Source organism: Exophiala spinifera, assembly GCF_000836115.1.
Source record: "Exophiala spinifera strain CBS 89968 unplaced genomic scaffold supercont1.3, whole genome shotgun sequence".
NCBI lineage: Eukaryota > Fungi > Ascomycota > Eurotiomycetes > Chaetothyriales > Herpotrichiellaceae > Exophiala > Exophiala spinifera.
The window spans coordinates 713,290-734,997 of NW_015622515.1; the positions used below are offsets into that span (position 1 = coordinate 713,290).

The 21,708-nt window shown below is 51.8% G+C and overlaps 10 protein-coding genes across 10 annotated transcripts; 2 read left to right on the forward strand and 8 right to left on the reverse strand.

The window, feature by feature from the left end:
• Positions 1 to 1,392: 1,392 nt before the first annotated feature.
• On the reverse strand, positions 1,393 to 2,439 carry PV08_03996 (uncharacterized protein; the record flags this gene model as incomplete). Its single annotated transcript, XM_016378345.1, has 1 exon — positions 1,393 to 2,439. The coding sequence occupies one exon, from the start codon at positions 2,437 to 2,439 to the stop codon at positions 1,393 to 1,395; it is 1,047 nt and encodes a 348-aa protein (XP_016237022.1).
• A 1,771-nt stretch (positions 2,440 to 4,210) lies between these two features.
• On the forward strand, positions 4,211 to 6,190 carry PV08_03997 (uncharacterized protein; the record flags this gene model as incomplete). Its single annotated transcript, XM_016378346.1, has 2 exons — positions 4,211 to 4,392; positions 4,513 to 6,190. The coding sequence occupies 2 exons, from the start codon at positions 4,211 to 4,213 to the stop codon at positions 6,188 to 6,190; spliced, it is 1,860 nt and encodes a 619-aa protein (XP_016237023.1).
• Positions 6,191 to 6,301: 111 nt separating this feature from the next.
• Positions 6,302 to 7,173, reverse strand: PV08_03998 (uncharacterized protein; the record flags this gene model as incomplete). Its single annotated transcript, XM_016378347.1, has 4 exons — positions 6,302 to 6,798; positions 6,850 to 6,919; positions 6,975 to 7,019; positions 7,072 to 7,173. 4 exons carry the CDS (start codon positions 7,171 to 7,173, stop codon positions 6,302 to 6,304), a joined length of 714 nt encoding a protein of 237 aa, XP_016237024.1.
• A 2,223-nt stretch (positions 7,174 to 9,396) lies between these two features.
• On the reverse strand, positions 9,397 to 10,926 carry PV08_03999 (uncharacterized protein; the record flags this gene model as incomplete). Its single annotated transcript, XM_016378348.1, has 3 exons — positions 9,397 to 9,542; positions 9,810 to 10,743; positions 10,855 to 10,926. The coding sequence occupies 3 exons, from the start codon at positions 10,924 to 10,926 to the stop codon at positions 9,397 to 9,399; spliced, it is 1,152 nt and encodes a 383-aa protein (XP_016237025.1).
• Positions 10,927 to 11,467: 541 nt separating this feature from the next.
• Positions 11,468 to 12,703, reverse strand: PV08_04000 (uncharacterized protein; the record flags this gene model as incomplete). The annotated part of the gene is made up of 1 exon (XM_016378349.1): positions 11,468 to 12,703. One exon carries the CDS (start codon positions 12,701 to 12,703, stop codon positions 11,468 to 11,470), a length of 1,236 nt encoding a protein of 411 aa, XP_016237026.1.
• Positions 12,704 to 12,937: 234 nt separating this feature from the next.
• On the reverse strand, positions 12,938 to 13,819 carry PV08_04001 (uncharacterized protein; the record flags this gene model as incomplete). Its single annotated transcript, XM_016378350.1, has 1 exon — positions 12,938 to 13,819. The coding sequence occupies one exon, from the start codon at positions 13,817 to 13,819 to the stop codon at positions 12,938 to 12,940; it is 882 nt and encodes a 293-aa protein (XP_016237027.1).
• A 465-nt stretch (positions 13,820 to 14,284) lies between these two features.
• Positions 14,285 to 16,105, reverse strand: PV08_04002 (uncharacterized protein; the record flags this gene model as incomplete). Its single annotated transcript, XM_016378351.1, has 2 exons — positions 14,285 to 14,668; positions 14,780 to 16,105. The coding sequence occupies 2 exons, from the start codon at positions 16,103 to 16,105 to the stop codon at positions 14,285 to 14,287; spliced, it is 1,710 nt and encodes a 569-aa protein (XP_016237028.1).
• Positions 16,106 to 17,397: 1,292 nt separating this feature from the next.
• Positions 17,398 to 18,654, reverse strand: PV08_04003 (4-hydroxyphenylpyruvate dioxygenase; the record flags this gene model as incomplete). The annotated part of the gene is made up of 1 exon (XM_016378352.1): positions 17,398 to 18,654. The coding sequence occupies one exon, from the start codon at positions 18,652 to 18,654 to the stop codon at positions 17,398 to 17,400; it is 1,257 nt and encodes a 418-aa protein (XP_016237029.1).
• A 405-nt stretch (positions 18,655 to 19,059) lies between these two features.
• Positions 19,060 to 19,773, forward strand: PV08_04004 (uncharacterized protein; the record flags this gene model as incomplete). Its single annotated transcript, XM_016378353.1, has 1 exon — positions 19,060 to 19,773. The coding sequence occupies one exon, from the start codon at positions 19,060 to 19,062 to the stop codon at positions 19,771 to 19,773; it is 714 nt and encodes a 237-aa protein (XP_016237030.1).
• A 1,144-nt stretch (positions 19,774 to 20,917) lies between these two features.
• Positions 20,918 to 21,669, reverse strand: PV08_04005 (uncharacterized protein; the record flags this gene model as incomplete). Its single annotated transcript, XM_016378354.1, has 2 exons — positions 20,918 to 21,502; positions 21,634 to 21,669. The coding sequence occupies 2 exons, from the start codon at positions 21,667 to 21,669 to the stop codon at positions 20,918 to 20,920; spliced, it is 621 nt and encodes a 206-aa protein (XP_016237031.1).
• Positions 21,670 to 21,708: the final 39 nt, after the last annotated feature.

The following is a 21,708-nucleotide window of genomic DNA, read 5'->3' on the forward strand; positions in this document are numbered from 1 at the left end:
GGTAAGCCTATCTGGTTTCTGCTCGCTTGCTCGGAGCCCATCCAGAGCCCAAGGAGCCTGAGGGAATTTTGACCAGGGCCTGATTCTGCAAGGGACGCGAGATCAACTGACTTTGGCATTATGCTCATCATTCTTTCACACATTACGGATCATCGTGTATCACCAGCGATCGCTCAAGCAAAGACCGGTCTAGAACCATCTCCGTCCTCCAAATGGCAAAGATGAATCGTTGTCGTACGGTCTGATCTTCCCAGGCCGAACGAACCACTTTCCCTCCTGGCGACTACTACGAGTACGCTCGCCATGTTTACCCTTGTGGCCTTGTGGACCTTTGATTCTTCGGGGCATTTGTCAAAGTGGACCACGCGGACCATATGTGATATGTCATGCAAAGTTCCTCCATGTGAACGGAAAACTGTCGATGCGCTTTTGGACCCATTACAATATGCCTTAGTAATTAATACTGGACCTTGATCGGCGGGTGTCAAACGACGGGGCGATCCATATGTCAGGATCACATGGCGGTACTCGGTACTTCAGCTATGCCCTTTCAAGTTATGTGATCTACCCCGGGGGCTACCCAGGATGTCTGTGCACTCTCTAACCAAAGTACAACGCCGTTCAAGACCCAAGAATACAGTACGAAACTATGGCGTTAAGTGGCTTCAAAAGATCTCAGCGTGCCACGACCATTCGATTTAAATGCCTCACCTACATTATCTTCCTGACGCGCGTCCTCCTTGCCCACCTCCAATACCGGCCGTGGAAAAGTGTTGGCTCTCGGTGTCCGCCTCGACGCCTTTTTGGCCCCAATATCTTTTCTTTTTTCTCCCCTTCCCTGTGGCGGACTCAGTGGGCCGCGGACCACACCAACAATCTTCCCAACCACCGAGGATTCGGATTGCGAGTTCCTCTGAATGACCGAGCCCCGTGCAGAGTAAGTAGGATTGTGTACGATTATGTCTACGCAGATCAAAGCTGTATCCCGACATGACAAGAGAGGAAATCGTTCCGCTTCACTCGGCACCCTTGAGATACTATCCTCACTGACGAAAGTGGTGGCTGTGCAGTGGTGTTCCATGCAATGGCTAATGCGATGCAAGACGGCGGTCTTGATATTCGTGCTTTGCACTCCGTCCTCCACAAGGGTACAACGCCCTCGCCACCCCTCTTGTTTGTTCACGTCCATGGAATTCCTGATAGAGAATACTGAGTGAACAAGTATTACATTGGGTCCTTACAGCAAATCCCGGGAACGCGCCAGCGCGTTTTTCAAATGCTAAAGTTGCCTGACAAGGACGAACACAAAACTCGGTCCTTCGTCCCTGACTTCTGCTTTTGTCCCCTTTCTTCTCTTCTGGGTGAGCTTTTGGGCACCCCTACGGCCTCTAACTAGTCTCTTTGACCATTTGGCCGACGCATTCGATTGGCATTATTTCCAAGTCTAATCCGGTCCCTCGCCCCGTCTTCTTTGCTTCTCCAATAAATGTACATATGCCTTGCTGTACCCAAAAGATCACACATTCTTCTCGCTTGGATCTCGAAGCGTGCTAGATTGTGCCCTCGCCCCTCAAGATCGGCTATTATGTCATTGATATTTTCAGTCGACTGATCTATACATTGTGTGAGATGGTTCTCAACCCCATCTTCCCGGTTGTTGAAGGCGGTCACTATGTCTTCAGTAATTGTAGTTCTCGTTCCTCGGAGTGAATCGGTCATCGCTTGAGTAATAGTATTTTCAGTCCTTCGGAGTGAGTTGTTCATCGCTTGAGTAATGGTATTTTCTGTTTCTCGGAGCGAATTGTTCATTCCTTCAGTGATTGTGGCTCGGGTCTCCTGGATCGAATTGGTAGTTGCAGCTCTTGCCTCCTGGATTGAGTTGTTGATCTCCTCAGTGATCCCGTTTCTTGCCACGCGGATCGAATTGTTCATCTCCTGAGTAAGTTCATTTCTTGTTTCCCGAACTGCATTGTTGATCTCTTGAGTAACCTCATCTCTTGCCGCCTGGATTGAATCGTTCACCTCCTGCGTGATTGCATTTCTTGTCTCCTGGATTGAATGGTTGATGTCCTGAGTAAGTGCATTTCTTGTCTCCCCAAGTGCGTCCCTCATCTCTTGAGTAATCCCATTCCTTGCCACCTGGATTGAATCGTTCACCTCCTGCATAAGTGCATGTCGGGTCTCTTGAAGAGCATTGTTGACCACTTCAGCAATCTCATTTCTTGCCGCCACCTGGACCAAATTGTTCACCTCCTCAGTAATTGTAGTCATCATGTTCTGCATCTCCGTTGTGCGGAGCAGCCTACTCAGAGCATCAAGGATTCTCTCTTCCGAAACAGAAAGAGAATTGCCACCCATGCTTGGGGCTCTTCCTTTGCCCTTGGGTACGTCGGGCCGAGAAGGTCCATAATCTGACGGACCTGAGTTGGACTCGGGCATGACTTGGGAGTCCCGATATGGAGATGCTCCTGCTTTAATCCGCGACGCCAGTCAATCCATCGACCTAATGCTGGAGACCTGATTTAATTACCATGAGACGAGGCAGTGGTACGTCCACGCTTTGGGGAACCGCGAGGGTTGATAGACGCTTGTTCACCTGCAGCCGAACGGGCGGCTCTGTTGGAGCTGGATGAAGTTTGCCGCATGTAACTTCGCTCCCTGAGAGCCGGGGATGAAGAAGGGCCAGCCATAGCATGCGATGAACCAAAGGACGAGAGACACGAACGAAAAGGATAACAATAATATGCCACAGAAAAGTACAAAAGTCACCCAGAGATGGCCAGGATGATCTCTGCCTTTTGCACACTCTGCTTGCATTGTTCACCACCCACCCCACCATTCAACGCAGACATGATTTGTTGATTAGCGAGGCATGCTGCAGCCGGTGAAGGCAGAGAACGCAGAACCTCGAGAAATGAGCACAGCAAACGTCGTGTAGTTTATGGTGGTACCCTGGGTGTTCGGTGGTTTGGTGAAGCAGTTCGAGGAATTAACTTAGTGTTGTATATCATTCTGGCAGCGGCAGCACCCGCAGCGTCCCCAATGCAAGTATCCACAATAGGTACCCCAGAGGAGAAAAGTATAGGTATAGGTACCCACTGAGCACATGGCACGGAGGGTCGACCTGGGTATTGTACTCGTCCCTCGGCGGACTCAGGTATCACATCAGGAACAATAAAGGTACTGGGAGTCTTGTAATCTTTCTGACAGAATATCACGTATGCCAGTAGCTGTCAATATAGGTACCCAGACTCTCTTCCACTGCCTTCTCCCTCCGTTCTGCTTTCGACTCCGCGAGACTCGCCACGCTCTGGATCTTTTGTTTCTTTGTTATTGCATTGAACCGCCCGTCCTAAGGTGCAGTCAGTCGTTCCCCAGCACCGCCGATCCATCCTCACCCTTTGCAATGTACGTCTCTGGGTGCTCGTACGGTATGTCTTACCCTTGGCAATTCGAACTTTTGTACCCTCCATCCTCTTTCTCCCTCTTGTAATATCCACATCCTGCGTCATCCGTCTGGACGCCCAAGCGCTTCGTTCCTCGTCCACGACCAACCAAGCCCCCGTCCCAGGGCGACGGATCGAGTAAGCACAGCCTCTTCTGCCATCCTGCCAAAGAACCAGGCGTCCACGCGTTCTTCACACGCCGAACCCAATGTGCAATGCCCAATCCTTAATGCCTCAGCACCTGTTCCCCCACTGTCTGAGTCTGCCTTGTCTCACTCCCACCCCCCTGTGCTCCTCCTACTTGCCTACCTACTCACACTCGTAGAGCAGTCGTCATTGCTTCTTTTTGCCACTGGAATCAACAAGAAAAGCTGCACCCGCCCACCCCTGTCCAGCTCGTCGGTTAAGTGCCTGGCGTCCCTTTCTCATTTTCTCTCGCCCACATCCTCTTCCCAGACCTATACCTGCCTAAAAGCAAACGCCGCACGACCACTTGAATTTGTTTTGTCTACACTATCCCATTTACCAAGGCCCCTGCCTCAGCCGCACGCAGGTCGATTCGATACAACCAACAGTAGAAGCGCCAAAGTTGGAACTTTTACACTTCCTCTCCCTCTGGCGCTTCTTGCATACGGACTACTGCCGAACTGACTTGTTTTCCCCCATTCGATAGGGGATACTTCACATAACCCCCCATCTGGGGGAAAGGGGAACCCATCAGGCTGGCTGACTCAAGGTCAGGCCTGGCCTGCAAGCATTCAGCCATGGCCCATGTTAGTTTCTCCGTGGCTAAGAAACGCCCCGGGCAACAAAAGAGAACCTACACCCGCCTCAAGTCCCCCCTGAATGCTTGTCGCCATGAAATCGAGAGGCTCTACATGGTCGATGGGTGGGAATTACGAAGGATCATACATCATATCACGATCAACTATGGTATAACTCAGTCGTAAGGCGCCAGCTCCCAACTCCTGCCTACCTTTCCCATCCCTTCTTGCCCTCTTTCCCAATATCCCCCCTCCCGTGGAGACCAGTCTTTCACCAGCTAATGTCTGGTTGCAATTCACAGAGTCAAGCAGTACAAGGACCAGCTCAAGAGCTGGGACGTCAGAAAAAACCACACCTGCACGGACGCTGCCTTTATCTTGCGACTCTTGAACCAAGCCAGGTCAGAAGGACGTCCTCGTGAAGAACAGGTCGTTCTCTTCTCGTCCTTCCCCCGTCGCAGGGAGGACATAGCAAAGTACATCAAGAGATCCAAATTGAAGGACGAAGACGACCTACTCTCCAAAATCTCAGATGCAGATGAAACTCCTCCTCATATCAAACTACTGGGATCCCCAATTGAGCCAAATTTCCCTCAGGTACTGCTTACACCTCCGTCTGAGCTTCTGTGTTATCCGTCAGCTCCAGTCGGCTATTCTGACTTACTCAACCTTGGCATGCCAACGCCAGACATTACTCCCCAATCAACACCGCAACGATCAGAACAAGGAAACGAATCCAAGAGATCGTCCCTGGCGACTTCGGAAGAAGGATCTTATATCATGGACCTGGATCCAGACTCCTTTTACATTCCAGTGGGGCATACCTCTCTACCACCGCAGCCAGCCATAGGTAGCATAATCAGGCCGTTCAAGCTTGAGCCTCAACAGGAATACTTTAAGGATTGTGAGATTCCCGATTGGTCAGTGGAGGTCACACACGCTCTGCTTTCCTCAACGCCACCCAACATCAAGGACCTAGGCTTTGATGCAGCCAGGTTTGGGATATACACCCAGAGTCCCCAACTGAATGATGGCACTGATACAGCCTGGTTCGTGACCAACTGCTTATACTGGTTGATCTGCGTTGGACAAGAAGACCCCAGCTGCACAGCCAATGCACCATATTATCTGGATCAGGCCAAATTTTTCTTTTTGTGCATGATCAGTGATCCGATCGCACCAGGAGAATCATGCATTGTCGCCTTGACAGTAGCAAATGTACTGTTCAATTGCCTTGGTCATACAGAGAGGCTGCTGGAGCTGCTGACGGAAATGGACGAGGTTACCAAAATGCACCTCGGAGGGAATAATCCACTGCGATTGACCATAGCGTTTGAAAAGAATATTCTCCATCCCAACACGCGTGGCAGCTGCATTCACGACCTGGAACAGCTCAGATACGTCCACTCCCGAATGCGGAAAGAGTACCCAAACTCTCATGGTCCAGCACTGATGGCGAAATATCACATCGCCTGGGCGATGCTGGAAAATGAACTGAAGGCGGACAAGAGGAAGCGGAATTTCCTTCCAGTGAAAGGCATGCTAGAGGGCCTTCTCCAAGATTTCAAGTCTCATTTCGGTCCACATCGCATTGAGATCACAATGGCAGCGGCAACGTTGGCCAGAGCCACCTTCCGGTCTGGCGATGCCGAAAAGGCCGAAGGGATTATTGCTGACGAAGTGCTGCCACGTTTACGCCAGAATTTCCCCGAGGACCACCCGTACACGTGGGAAGCAAAGCACCGCCATGCATACTTTCTCTATCAGCTGGCCAAGTATGAGCCAGGGTTGACCGGCAAACGACGACTTCAACATGGCGAGCAAATACTCCGAGAAGTTGTCCGTGAACGTCGACGAGTCCTGGGCGAAGGCAATGTGAAATCCATCAAGTCATTTGAACTGTTGAAGACCATTCTGGAGAAACAAGGCAAGACTCACGAAGCAAGTTCGCTCTGGCAATGGTGCGAACGTCAGCTCTGAACATTATACAACGTCAAACTTTCGGGAGAATGCATCGCACTCACACATCAGTAGTGGCCAGGCCATGCATCACACGCACGACGCGAGAGCTTGCTGCCCCATTGGCCGACTTTACCTCCTGTCATGATGCGAGCGAGACGAACGATGATGATCACGTCTGCCGGAACCATGGCCATCTCTTCGGCGGGCGTCACGAGCGTCCCTCTTCTCGAACCCAAGAATGCCATCGATCCCATAATCACTCGACTCGCTCGAAGACGAGTCGGCCCGATTGAGGACATGCTCATCCAAGGACGCCATGGCATCTGACGGACGTCTTGAACTGGTATAGTTCGTGGAGTATGAATAGCTTCGACCGCTCCTTGATGGGGGACTGCCAAAGGTCGAGCTGGGCGAACCCGATACTGACTCCATGACCGAACTGCTGTTGGAGCTGTACCTCGGCATCATGTTGGGTCTTTGAGGGATGGCAATGGCAGGTATAGCGTATGAGGTGCCGGACCTCGACACGTTGGAATCACGTCTGGCCGCCGAGTATCGGTGAGAGCCACCGCTGTCTTGGCTAAACGATTGCCTGCGCTCTCTGTGAACACTGCTCTCTGCATAGCCTGTCCAGGAACTAAGTACGATTCAAACGACGGACATTCAGAGGGTCATACTATTTCGCCTGCGGTAGCCATTGCTCTCATACCATCGCGCACTGTCGTCACGGAGTGAAGGAATCATTGTCTGGGACATCATCAGCGTTTGCGCGCGACGTGGGGCGCCATTCTTGGATCCTTACACTCGGCGGCGAGAGCGAAGCCTCAATGACATAACGATCAGAGTCCTAATGGATCGTCAGCATATCCCTGGACGGCGCAAACTTGTGTACCACGTACATGAGTATTCACTACCCGAGCATCACGACCCAGATACAACGGCAGATCAGTCTCCAGAACTTCCCTGGAGATACCGTGCTTGGAGATTGAAAACGTGGGCATAATGGGGATTGAGGATAAGGTGGGGTCGGAGGGGGGGGGGAACTTGAAAGTGTCAAAGTCACGCTGGATACTCTGACAAAAAGGTAAGATCTCGGCAGGGTTGTTCTGATCCTACCTGAAGAGAGTCATGCAAAGTGTGATCAGAGTTTACTGATGACTGAGTGCAGAGATGATAACACAAGAGGTTGGACGGACGGTCGACGGAGATGTTCAATTAAGTATATCACCATTTCGCCGAAAGAAAGTGTGCCGGATGGGCGAGGTCTGGGGTCTCAGGGTTGGGCACGACTACAGGCCATGTGGAAAGCTGAGGTCCAAGCGAGCAAGAGCGGGGTCAGGACGGAGGGACAATCATGTCCATGGAACGCAGAGCCTCATGAGAGGGAGAGAGGGACTGGGATTGGGCGAAACCGGTGAACAATCTGAGCTGATGAATGGTCATGCTCGGGGATCGCAAAGAAGTATTTGTTGGCTGTCGTGGTCTGATATGAAGGAGGGGACCCCGGTCTTTCTGGGTCTGGTCTGGTCTGGTCTGGTTCTGGCCGACAGACAACGAAGAAGGTGGTCCCGGAGAAGCAACTGAAAGTAGGGTCGAAAAGCAGCTGAAAAGGAACCACGGCCGAGATATGTGGCTGCATATCGCTCCTGCAGGGATCCTGCTCCGGGAGGTCCAGAGGCGAACGTTGTGTGCATGGAGACTCGTGAGCCTACTGCCAGAAGCTCTAGGTCGTTCGTTGTTTCAATGTTTCCCGAAGAGATGGACGATAAGAAGGTTGATATATACTCAAGGAGGTGCTTTGCGATGGATTGATCGATAATCTGATGAATCGAAGTGTTAGAACTTCTTCTCGATAGGAGACAAAGGAGATAGGCAGACGAGGTACTTGTGTACCTTACCCGTAAGTGTCAGTGGTTGTAATACTTGTATATGTCGATTCCGGCCAAAGACAGCCGACCGACCGACCGACCGACCGACCAAACCAACCAACGGAAAAGAGAGAGCACCCCAATCTCACGTCCTCTGTTCCGTAGCTCGTACTCTTAAGCGGTAGAGACCAGGGGGGTCCCGCGACTGAATTAGGGACCGACTTGGCGATTGGTCGACCTGCCCTGACTGTGCTGTAGGGACCGATGACTGACTGTCTGACTGACCGACTGGGAGTGATTGACCGACCTGGGTAAGGAAAAGTGAACAGCTGGCACCGTTCCTCTGGGTTGGTTGGAAGAGCGAAAACCAAAAAAAAAGTAAAATAAACTCGTGTTTAACTTATACGAACAGTCGAATGAAGACACGCCGGGTCTGGCTTGCTTTCTGCACCGTTTTCTTGCACTGCACTGTGCTGCACGGCCCCTGGAACAGAGGCGGTCGACCCCGTCCCGATCCCATCTTCACCGCACCATAATGCTGAGATTTTCTTTTTTTCGCCGGGCTTGCGGTTTCGTTGTGTCCGTCTGGAGTAAACTACCTCGTACGTACGTATGTACGGATGGAGGGTTATATGCCGTATTATCTGTTGTGTCAGGTACAGGTAGTAGTAGTAGTGGTGGTGTTAGGTGCCTAGGTACAAGTAGATAGAAGGAAAAAGCAGCCCAAGGGGAGGTGGGCCAGGGTCAGGGTTAGGGTCAGAGGGAGGAGGTAAATCTAACTAGGTAGCTAAACACCGAAACAAAGTACAATTTGGATCGTGTCCGACTTGGGGATCTTTACTGAATAGCCTGTACAGAGTACCCAGGTAGTACCTAGGTTGGGAGATTCACTGGAGCCCGTATCATGTACAAGCCAGCGCATCGATCATCGTTATCATCATCATCGCCACCGCCAACAAAACCACTGTACGTATAACGTAGGTCGTGCCAAATGAATTTCCACATCAACATCCACACCACACAACCACCTCCGACAAACACATACACATACAAATGCACATACATGTACACACGTAGACATCTCGGTATACAAATCGTAAACATCGTAAATGCAGTGACCTGCCAGGTATTCACCCTAGGTAGGTCGGTGATAAATACCTAGGTATAATATAGTGCGGTTGTGGTGGTATGTACTCCGTATCAGGTAGGTATATAATGTATATGCCGTTTAGAAACCAAGAAGAGAGTTTAGGAATATAGCCCCGAATCGTTCTTTTGGAACACAAAACAAAAGTATGTGTGTTGGTGCGTGTCACCAGGACAAAGTCGTATGTGCTATTGTCTGCCTTCCTCACGTCATGTCCCAGCTACCCAGCTATCGAAGCTGGTCTGGACTGGACTAGCGAATCGCCCGAATATCAAGGCTTTACCTGTGTGGCTGTCGCCGGCCTGTGCGGAAGTTTCGACAGCGAGCATCAAATGAGTGGTTCGTACGACGAGTTCTGTTTTGTTTCGGAAAAAGGGTGAAAAGTGTTAGTCTTCTTCGTGTGACTTTTGACCTTTTTAAAGTTGACAAAATGAACAAAACAATTATGTGTATGTCATGTCAATGCAGTGTGGTGCCGTCTAGGGGTGTGGCAGCAGCGCAGGAGAGCAATGATGTTCAACAAGAACCGCCAGACCACTCAAGTGGGCAGCAATACAAGCTTTATCAAAAAAAAAAGAGGGGGGGGGGGGGGGGCGCGCGTTTCGCTTTTGGCTTTGCTTACCTTGAATCTCAATACAGAAACTCATAGGCATATCCTCATATTCGGAGGGGTCATGCGTATAACACGTCCCTTCCCGATCTCGGATAGCCACTCTCAAGCCAACATTCTTTCTGTAGTCTGTCCATAAAATGTTCTTGTCCAGGCCAATGTTTGGACAGTTGTTTTGAGCGGAACGTGATGTCGATGATGACTGAGATGCCGGATCTTGTTCTAGACACCACAATTCCTGGGCCCGGTCTTGGAGCCACTGTTTCCACACTCTCATGACCCCTTGGCCTGGCTGCACGATGTGGACATTACTTAGAAAGACTCCGCGGTGGGGACCCAGCCGAACTAGACTTGCGTAGGCGCAGAACTGGCAAAAGAGCTCGTCGGCGTCGAGGTAGAGATTGTGTACTACTTTCTCCAACCCGTCGTCGCCGTCGCTGCCGTAGATGGGTTGTGACGGAGAGGGGGTGGCGGTGCTTGAGGAGGAGGCGGAGGAGGAGGAGGACGAAGAGGATGAAGATGAAGATGACTCTCGGTGTTGCTGCTGGCTTTGTTGTGGTGTTGCAACCATCACTGGAGTGCCCGCTATTCGACGTAGAGGCATCAGACCCTGGACGCCTGGACGTTCGGGTCGGAAGCGGCTGTACAGAGCGCCTAGTTTGGCGAACCTCCCTTCTTCACCTACGCAGTCTTCGTAGAGGGACCCTTCGCCTTCGTGTTTTGAACTCAGGCCGTCGGTTCCCAGGTATGTGCAGAATAGGTATGGGTCGGAGTATCTCTTGCTCGGCCGGTAGGCCTCGAGGATGAGTTTGTAGTCGGGGAGCGCCGCGGCGAGGAGGAGGCGGAAGTGGATGATGCGTAGAATTATAGAATGGAATTGTCGCGACACGATTATCAGAGGGAGGAGGGATTGGGTTTCGAAGCGGGATAGGATTGAGACGAGGATCTGAACGAATTCGTAAAGTCAGACTTGTGTTTTGGGCGATGCGATCGAGGCCTCCGACAGTGGTCGCGTGTGTCACCGCGAGGAACTGATGTGCATAGAGATTGGACGTACCTCGGTCGGAAGATTGTAGAGTTGCAGACTTCGACCACGACCACGAAACTGGCCATGACCTTCTACGGCCATGACGGCTACTCAATGTGTTCCGGAATCAACTATTCAGTCGACCATGCGCCGGGAATCATTCGGGAGGGAGAGTGGTGTGAGATGACGGTTCTGCAAGGACAAGCGCATAGATCAGTATTGGGAGCGTTGCTAAAGCGTCGTATGTGCAGCGGGTAGAAATCAATTGTCACAGAAGAGCCAGAGATACCGTCATCGACGACGCGAGAACCACAGCCGTCGGAGAGGAGGTAAAAGGTGTTCGCATGAGAAGGAGACGGATGCATTGATGATCATTGATGAGGATGGCGGTCACCGTCATGTCATCCCGCAGCCGATAAACGGAGCGCCAGTTGAGCAGATCGCATCCGGACTTCACACCCCATCCCGGGATCCTACAAGCCGTGCATTTTGTATAGGCGGCTTATCGATAAGCATCCTTCACCGAGGGAGTGACATGCTTGTTCGGGTCCACACCTGCTTACCACACGACGAAACTGCTTTACAGTACATACCTAACTTTGTACAGATCCAGAACTGCGGAACTTTTGGGATTGAAAGTCCCTCACGTCTCTTCAAACACAAACACTCCCTTGCCTGGTCTGAAACCACCCAGGGTGCCTTGAACGGCCGCCTTGAGCGTATCGACCTCGGTCTTCCATCCCCATTTGCACTCTTGCACTGGTATATCCTTGAACTTGCCTTCTCTGGTGAGCCGCAGCACATCGTCCACCGTCTGCTTCTTCTGATCGGGATGTCGGTCGCTCCACTTGCTCACCCAAAACCCGGTGAAGGCGATCTCCTTGAATATCAACAGCGAGGCAGGGAGCGTGAGTGGTTGTTTGCTCATGGCCCCGTACGTGACCATTGTCGATCCCGGGCTCAAAAACTTGGCCAGGGCGGTGGCTGGCTTCCCTCCGACACAGTTCAGTCCGACCTTGATCTGTTCGCGGCCACCGTGCGTCCACTCCTTGATCTGGTCTCTGATTTCGCGGCTCATCAGCTCTTCTTCCGTGATGACCTTTGTAGCTCCGATATCGTACAGGTCTTGCTTGAGCTTCGCCTCCTCCTCTTTGTTCTCTCGACCTCGGATGACGTTGATGCTCTTGAATCCCCATTCCTTGCCCAGCTGGATCGCAGCCCGTCCAACGCCGCTGTTTGCTCCGTTCTGGATAAACCACTCGTCGCCTCGGAATCCCCATTTCGCCGAATCCAGCAGCATGCGGTATGCCGTGCAGGGGTTAACCGAGACAGTGCCAACCTGCAGCGGCGTCAGGCCTTGCTTGTCATCAATCTTTAACAGCTTGCTCTCGTCGATAGCCATGTGTGTCCGCCATGTGCCTAGTCCGGTGCTCTTCATGATGACCCAGTCACCTTTGCTGAGAGTCTTGACGCCAGAGCCGGTGCTGATGACTTCGGCCACTCCTTCATTGCCGGCAACTGCAGCAGGTTCCGAAGTCCCCAGGGCGGTGGTCATTTCTCCTTTCGCAGGGTAGACGCCCTGGATCTGGTTCACATCCGCGGGATTAATTGGGGCCACAAGCATGCGCACCACGACGTTCGTTCCGGAGACTGGCGAAATCGAGTGGCCGTGGAGGGAGAGGACGTCTTGAGGTTCGCCGTACTTGGAATATACAAGAGCCTTGGCTTGCTCGTAGCCGTAGCTGCTAATTGCTCGTCGCTGGCAAAGCCGTGGCTCTGCCCGTCTTAATGACGAGCGGCAGCATATTGGCCGCGTGTGTGAAATTAACGTGCGTGGGGGAGCCTTGAAAGGCTGCTGAACTCGAATAGTGCTTGCCATATCACGGAAAAGTCAGAATCAACCATGAAGTACGTTTACAGAGGATCAAACAGTACGTCTGAGTAGCTGTCGCAGTTCCCAGTTTGTTTGCGCCCGGATATTTTACTCCGCAGCACTTGACGGCGTGAGGAGATAGATCACTTCGTCATTCTTCGTCGGCACATTCTCGGTTCTGCTGATGCTCCTCCACATATCTATCGCGTCCATCTGTTGTCTCTCGTAAGACCTCGTCTGCTACTTCGAGAGGAACCTGCGCACAAAATCACGGTGTGCTTGAAGGTACAGCCGACGCGCTTCCTGGTCTCGTTCGTAGGTGGCACGTTGCTCCTCCTTGAAGATCTTCTCCAGTCTGGGACGTCCTTCAACCTGAGGTCCCAGGCATAGCTGATCCATCATTCCCGCCAGAGCTATGAAGCCTACCCCCGCAAACACCGCTTGTCCAAATTTGCTGAACGCCTTCTGAAACATTCCCTGGCAGCCTGCGTCATCAATCTCCTCCAGAAATCCGCATAGCTCTCTCATATCGGCATGGTACGGCATGTGGCGGCTCACTTCTTGCGTGAGAATGTGCAGGCTTGTATGTTGGTTTCCAGCAATATACCGACATTCGTCCGGCCCTCTGGTATCCACGATCGAGCGCACTGTCACGACCAGGTCATTGGCCAAAGTCCCAAAGTCAACCAATTCACGCGAGGGCTCCCTGTGTCGAATTTCAGCGCAACCGTAGATGGCGAGACCAAGAACATGTTCCGGCCGAAATGGAACCGTTGCAAAGGTCAGGATGTCATGAAGGATATGCATGTCTGCGGCGTTGTATACCTCGGAAAATCCCGAGAGTTTGGAGTCGATCTCCCTCAAAACTCTGCGTGCATCGTCCACACCGAAACGTGGGTCGTAGTTGTTACAACAGAACTTGTGAATGCCAGGAAAGCGTGCTGCCGGATGCCATGTTGTGTCCAGACAGATTCGCTCCAAGTGGCTTGCCAATGCTCCTATGTGGGACGGCTCTCTCACCTGCTCCCAGAGCATTGCCAACAGAGCGATCTTTGACATCTGATACTTCTCGGCCAGACGAGTCTGCGCAGCCGACGTTGAAGTTTGCTCAGGGCTCTCCATCCTGGGTGGTATTGGAGGAGTGAGCGTCGTGCTGTGCTTGGTCAGTTGTTTCCGCTTCTTGTGAAGATCGCCACTCACTCTGCGACTGGACGAGTGCTCATGATATGCTTTGATTGACAAGGAGGATTTCCTCGACCGTGACGTGCTACACTCTGACTGACTACTAAGTAGAAATGGCCAGGTTGGAAAGAAAAGTGTGATGCAAGTGTCACTTGCGTGTGACCAGAAAGAACATTCGCGTGGCGTGGTCGGAAGAGAGGACGAAGGACCTTCTGAAGTGAAATACCATTTGGTGTTTTGGTTGGACTTCACTTCGATCTGATACTCATTGGCTAAGGTCCAGTGCTCCGTAACCGCAAGCATATTAGAAGTGACAGGTATGCCTTGGTCTACCGATTTTGGTCTAGAGGTTGGTCTCTTGATGGACAACCTATAATGACGCTTTGGTCAGCAACCTCTGATACATTACAGGAGGCCATTGACCCAGGCATCCTTTGGCATTGCAAAAGCAGACATATCTGGCAAGTTTGAGAAATCTGCCATGTCGAACGCCAATGCTGGATCGTCCCAGAAATTCGGGGGGAAAGGCTCTGAGCTATTGTTGGATATCGGGATCGTTCTAACAGTCGACGGAGCTGTGGTTTGGTCCACTGGCAGGAGAAACTGGGTGTTGACGCTTAACTCGACATCATCCACTGGGCCCCCGCCGCTGCTCATAGTCGGCGATGAGGATACAGCATAGTCAAGCAAATCCCAGAGTAAGGCTGTCTCAACTTTGGGCGGTTGTACTGCTCGAGTAGCATCGTTGTATGGGGCGGCCAGTTGTGCAAGTTTGGACAGCTTAGCTTTCTGGAGACCAATGTCAGTCATTCGATTCCTCGCTGTCGGAGAAATGTATCATTTGGAGCTCCAGAGTTTTCCCATCAGGCAAAGATCCTGCTTAAGCAAGAGAGGACTTACGGTGTAAAGGAGATGTGGATGGTCACTCGCTGACTTGGTCACAAAGTCTTGTAGCCTCTCGAAATCCCGGGTAGCTCTTAATCCAAGAGCTTCGTCCTTGGAAAATCTCAGAAAGAACTGAGCGGTTGCTATCATTGCGGCCATATGGGCTACAAATGGATCATAGATCTTGAAATCCCTTTCTTCACATAGGGCGAGCAGTTGGATAACCCAATTAGAATGCAGGATAGTCTGATCTATCGCATGCTGTAAGAAAGATGGAGAACGAAGCTTTTGCTCGCCATGAATGCGAGCGACGTGGAGGAAAGGGTGATTCAAAGTGCAGTGGATGGTATGATAGATACACTGTGTGAAGATCCAAGGGGCCCAGTATGCTCTATCGTTGCAAAGTTCGGCGCTTGTCTTCTCATGGAATTTCGTGTTCGTAAAGCGATGTGCTTCGGGAAAGATTGTCTCAAATTCGGACATTCGGGCCTTTATTTGAGCGTACCCAGAGTTGGCTTCCCATCCATATTCACGATTGCCTTGTTTGATGCTTTTCAGGTACTGCATCAGACGACCCCAGGTGATCAACAACTGTAGAGAATACGACCTGATGCCCTCGTCTTTCTCTTCATTGTAACGTGTAGGTTCTGCCACGCGGACACGGTCGAACACGTGCGCAATGGATGTCGGCATCTCCGGTAGTATTCCCTCGTCAGATATGGCGGGTATGGTTCTCAGACTGCTGCCATGAATCCGATCAAGGACGAGCAAACTCCAGCAACACCTTGACAGGTCTGATTTTCGTGCCGTCGGCCTACCAGCCTCCAATATTGCCAGGTTTGAACAAATTATCACTCTGGCAGCTACCCCGGAAGCCATCCAAGCACTGACCATTCTGCCATCGTAGATTTCAGCGAGGCAGAGTAAGCATAAGGCTTGCAATGCAGCAATTGAGCCTGTCGGTTCTGAAGCGTATCGGAACAACTCATTCCGAGCAGCGGATTTGTAGTACTCTACTGCTTTGGACTGGGCGTCGTCGAAAAATGAAGCACGAGAAAACCGTACAGTGAGTGCCAGGAAACTATTGAGCAAGGCACCTGAAAGCTCGGTGGAACGGAGGGAAGAGGTGTCGAAGAGAGGTAATGGCTGATCGGATATGCGTTCAATGTAGATCTGGAGGAGAGATTGAAGAACTTCGGGAGGAGGATATGGTCTGATGAAGGTCAGAATCTGAGGAGGTGCTATGCAATTTCTGCATTGTAACAACATTTCATGGAGGGAAGATCGGACATGAGAGACTTCACCTTTGAGACACATCGAAAGCACCACTGTGATCTCCATGTCCACGAGCCGAGTTAGATGGAGGGCCTTGGTGGTATGGTGGTGAGGCGTGTAGAAGCGAATGTGATGGGCCTTCGTCCGGCTGTCTTTCGACGAGAGTACTGTGCAGGATTAGGGACATGATATCAAAGGAAGCACCGCATTTTCTGCGCAGCTAAAAGAAAGTATCATCTCGATAAATCCTCTCAGGTCACAAGAGTTGCTCCGAGTGGTCATCGGGCGATAGGTCCATCAAGGCATATCAAACGCGAGGAAGGTTTCGACTGACTTGAGAGCCCCGAGAATCTGCTCGACCGTTGCTTCCAACCTGTCAACTCGGTCTCCAGCATGGCGACGGTCCTGTAAAATGACTTTAACCTTGATCCTAGAATCAAGAAGGGCACAATTACCCTGAGCCTGGGAGCGCGATGTGGTTTTTCAACCCTGTCAACGGGTGGACCAGCGTTTGGTATCGGGTACGTGCATGATTGATTCAGCCTGCTGCAAAAGGAGCATATGGGTCGTTCACCAGGGCATTTGGTCTTCTTTTTCCTGTTGAGCGGGCACAATCTCAGCGACTTGAACACAAGACCAGTATGGACAGAGTGACCACCACCCGGAGGTAGCCTTACCGGCAAGGCTCGCAAGCTTGTTTCACACGCGATGACAATGGTGTTGTGTCACTCATCCTGACACGGTAGGTCCAGCTATTCGGATATAATGCATGCTGGGAATGGAGATGTTCTCTGGATGGGAAGGGATAGCCCTATCAAAAGGTCGAAGAAAGGTAGGCTGGTGGTACAGGAAGATCAGAAGCGATCAATTAAAGGGACCACCCGCACACTCTTCAAGCGGGGTGGACGGGCCGCCAACGAGCTCACTGCGGTAGGTAGGCCTACTGGGCGACTAACTAGGCATGCTCATCAACTAAAAACAGCCATTTTAGGTGCTGTTGTCCCTATAAGGTGTCTATGTAGATGCCTAGCGTATACCTGCCAAGCATCAGCGTACTAAGTTAGTTAGCCGCCCTCACCCTCGTTTCTTTTTCCTTTGCACCTCACTCTCAAGTTAAGCCTCTTCGTCAGGCACTCTTCTCGTCGCTTATCTCTCTACCTACATTCCGGCATGGATCTGGTCCGTTACAGATGGCCATTTCCGGGGTGAATCACGCTTTCGCTCCTCCTTTTGCAGTGGGTAATAATGGACCTGTTGATCTCCGAACAGCTTTCGAGGGAAAATTCATTCGCTAGCTAAAATCATGATCCAAGAAACGCTTCCAACATAACGGGAAATGAAGTTCCAATATCTCAGATTCAGAGATTGCCACGTGCCATCTGTTCCCTTTCGATCGCTTCAAACAAAGCCTTGAAGTTTCCTGCTCCAAAGCCAGAAAAGTTGTTCCGCTGGATGATCTCGACAAAGACTGTTGGCCTGTCCATCAAGTGCTTCGTGAAGAGCTGCAAAAGATAACCGCCTTCGTCAAAATCGATCAGGATCCCGAGCTCTTTGAGCGTGGCAAAATCCTCATTCAACTTCATACCTGCAGAGCTCAGCCGTTTGGACATGGCTTCATAGTAGGTGTCTGGCACGCTGATGAACTCGATACCTCGCTCTCTCATGTTGGTCACCGTCGAGATGATGTCGTCCGTCCTGAGGGCGATATGTTGGACCCCAGCACCATTATAAAAGTCGACGTACTCTTCGATCTGAGATTTCTTTTTGCCTTTGGCTGGCTCGTTGATCGGCATCTTGATTTTTTCGTCAGGGCTGGCCATGACTATTGACTTCAAAGCCGAGTATTCGGTACAAATGTCTTTGTCATCGACGGACCAGAATCGGTGGAAGCCGAGAGTTTTCTCGTAGTATTCACAAGCAGCCTCCATTTCATCCCAATCTTGGTTGCCTACGCAGTGGTCGACATGCATCAAATTCACCTCTGGTAAGTATTTGGATGCCCTGGAAACCTCACTGACCGCTCGGTAGCCGGGGAGGAATGCGCCATGGTACTGGTGGCGCTCAACCAAGGTGTGGATGGTGTCTCCATAGGTCCGGATTTGGGCGTATGTCACCGACCCGTTCTCATCACGGATGGTTTTAAGTGGTTGTACCGAATGTGCTCCCTTCGAAATGGCGGCATTATACACCGCGGCCACATCGTCTACCTCGAAAGCCACATCGCGTACCGCATCGCCGTGTGCTCTCATATGATCCTGCATCTCCTTGAGCGTCTGTCGTTCATCCTCAGACAGCGAGGCATTTGTGGCCTCTGGACTCTGTAAAGGCGACGTGAGGACGAATGTTACGTCTCCATTGCGCACCACATGTGAAGCGAGCACTCTGGAGCCGGTCTCAAGTCCACGGTAGGCGATCTTTTCGAACCCCATCTGGGAGATGTAATAGGCAGCCGCCTGCTTCGCATTTCCAACCCACCAGTGCACATGGTCATAGCCCTGGTAGCTGGCGACCTTTTTGGAGGTTTTCGGAAGTGTTTGTAGAGAATATTGGTCTTGGAAAGTGCTGGCAAGTTCATGACTTGGAGTAGGTGCAGGGGCTAACGCGATGGGTGCCATGGTGTCGATATGAGCTCCGGGCTATGGGTGCAATGGTCTAGGACAAGTTCGCTGACGGCAGCAGAGTCACAGACAGTGTCAGAGATGATATTTCCGTCTTATCAGGACTCCAAATTCCGCAATGGAACAACCCTGGGAATGAGGTATCTTTATCTGTTCGCCGTTGTGGGTGGGCACGGATACTTACTGTTTCTCTGTGACAACACGGACCGTCCTCGTCACCACCCACCCACCATGATGACCACCCCGTTTATCTCTCTCGGTCTATTCGGACCAGCAGCCACTTAGTCTTACTTTCGATTCGCTGACTTCGCTACGAACAACATTGGATCTCTTAGTTGACTCACCAGCGGTATATTCTACAAGGGTGTCTAAGAACTACGGGCGGCTCTGTTCTGGGACACAATGGAGGCACCGCGACTGAGCAAGAATGATTCGTCGGTGCTGGGAGCGTTGTTCGACCCTGAATCCTCCTTGTCAAGTACCGTTCAGATCGACAACTGTCTCTCCGAGGACTTCGACTCTTCGTCGATGCGACAGATCCAGGAACGCGAACGAAGCGTACTGCGACTGCTCGACCAAGAGAACCCAGCCGCACGGGACGTTCAGTCGGCGCTTTCCGAATTGACCGCCATCATTGAAGAGGAACCGTCGTACGCTTCGGCCTTCAACAACAGAGCTCAAGTCCGGCGACTGTTGACCAAGGATGCAGATCTGCCCGGCAATCCAGACCTTGTGGCCGACATCTTCAAGGACCTCGCTCGTGCCATCTCACTGGCCACACCAAACACGCTACGCGATACCGTCAGTCGGATGGACGCGAACGTGCTCGCGTCAGCCCACACGCACAGAGGCTACCTCCTCCTGATGGCCAGCAAGTCCGAGAGAAACCGGGGGATGTTGGGCGCCATCCCCAGCCTCAAGGACGAGACGACGGACTCTCTCGAGGAAGCAGCGAGTCGGGAACTTGGGACAGGGGGACGGTACGGGAACGAAACTGCCCGGCAGCTCGCAGTGAAGACGAACCCGTATGCAAAGCTGTGCGGTTCGATAGTGAGGGAAGCATTGATGAAGGAGGTTTCAGATTACTATAAGCCACACATCTCCATTGCACGGTGAAGACGACCGTGCCGATACCCCCTTTCATTGAGAATGAGAATGAGGATGAGACTGTGCTTTTTGGACCATACCAAACTACCTAACCGTCTTCTGGGTTGTTCTCCCTTCCATAGACACATATCGCATGGACTCAGCGGCACGAGCATAAACGGCTGTCAAAGCGTTCAGAGACTTGGGGCGGGGGAAAGTTCGTTCTGACATTGCCCATGGAGTCAGGTCCGTGTCGTGCTCACCCTTTCGTGCTTAGGTTCTTTGCGGCATCCGCCGGTTATTTGCGGGAAGATGCAGCTGACGATGTCTTCGATCACGTGAGCGGATGTAATCATGGCTCCTTGTCTTTCTCTCCGTTCCGTCCCCATCACGCTTGGTTCCGCGTTGTTTTGCGGTCACTGATCACTGATCGCTACAGCGAGACAAGACTGTTTCCGAACACCCCGCCATGGATCCCAGTATGTAGTAGTCATTGGGAGACAGGGCACCACGGAGACTTCGTTTTTCCCAGAGCGATCGTGTCGGCTACCAGATACGGTATACACGACACGATATAGACGATGGACATGACATGTGCCGCTGAAGAATAGCGTACCAGCACGACCGCCCTACTCGTCCTGAGGCTCCGGGCCAAAACTCCCTCCCGCAGGTATCCTCGTCAGCAATTCACGCGGCCCAATCGTCACGACAAGCCGGACAGAAACAGGACTCCCTGTAGTACGACTATGTGTGTGTGTGTTCTACTTGTACTCACCGAGTCAGTCGTCGTCTGTTCTACGGTTCTCTGTTCCGTGCCCCATATGGATCTCCTTTCACAATGACTTGAACGCATTAGGCCATGCACGAAAACCAGGTTACACTGGGCGAGGGCGAGGGCGAGGGCGAAGGCGTAGCACGGAAGAACTAGCTACTATTGTAGGTAGTTAGTCAATAGTCCCATCCAGCTTGTAAATACCTTCTGAAGAATGAAGACGTCTCAATACTTGGAAACAAACAAATATACTACCTTCCCCCCTCCAACATATCCTATATCGCCGCCTGTCCCTCAGATAAGCACGATGAGATATTAGTTAGGGACATGTTCTGCCCCTCGATCCGTCGTGCCTCATAGTCGTTCATAAAAGTAGCTCAGTCGCTGTCTCGGAGCGCCCGCTCAGTTCCTCAGCGCCCGTAATCTATCACCCAACCCTTCCTCAAGCTTCGCCCGTTCCGCACTCTCGGCCTGTTGCAGTTCGTGCTCGGGCACCTTTTGCTCCATTTCCTGCGACAACTCGACTCCAGCTTCGTCTGCAACTCTGTTCATCAGGGCGTCGACTTCTCCTTGGCCTTCGACGCCGACCTGCTGGCTCTCCACACCGCCAGCCACGCCCTCATAGTACCCGGCGACCACGTCAAGATCTTCGAACTGTGACTCGAACTTCTCCATAACGGCGCCTATCTTCTCAAGGTCCATGCTCTTCAGGGCAACGTCCATTCCCTTGACCGTCTGCGCCATGGATCCTGTCACTGTCCGCATGGTGATGGCCGTCTGTACTCTGGCAGCGACTGCGTCGATGCGGGCCGCAAGCGTCAGTAGCTGGATTCTCTGTTGTGAATTTCGGACCGAGTTTGTGGCGTATAGCCGGGCAATTTGGGGCTGTGGGGGGTTCTGGGTGAGAGCTTTCTTGAGTTTGGCTTGTTCGGCGCGGGCATCGCGGTCTGCTTTTGCCGCCTGGCGATTCAATTGTTTTGAAGTGAACTACACAGTGCGGAGGATGTCAGTGAGTGGTTTCGAGAACATCTAGGAAAGATGCGCAGGCATTCAAGGCAGGGTTGCAGGGTGCCCTGTGATATTCCAGATGGCAGAGGGACGGTCGGACAGAATAGTACCTTGAGATTGAATAGTGCCTTCTCGAGGCCTGACATGTTGTTTATGATCGCTCTCTTGGACGTATCGGTAGGTCA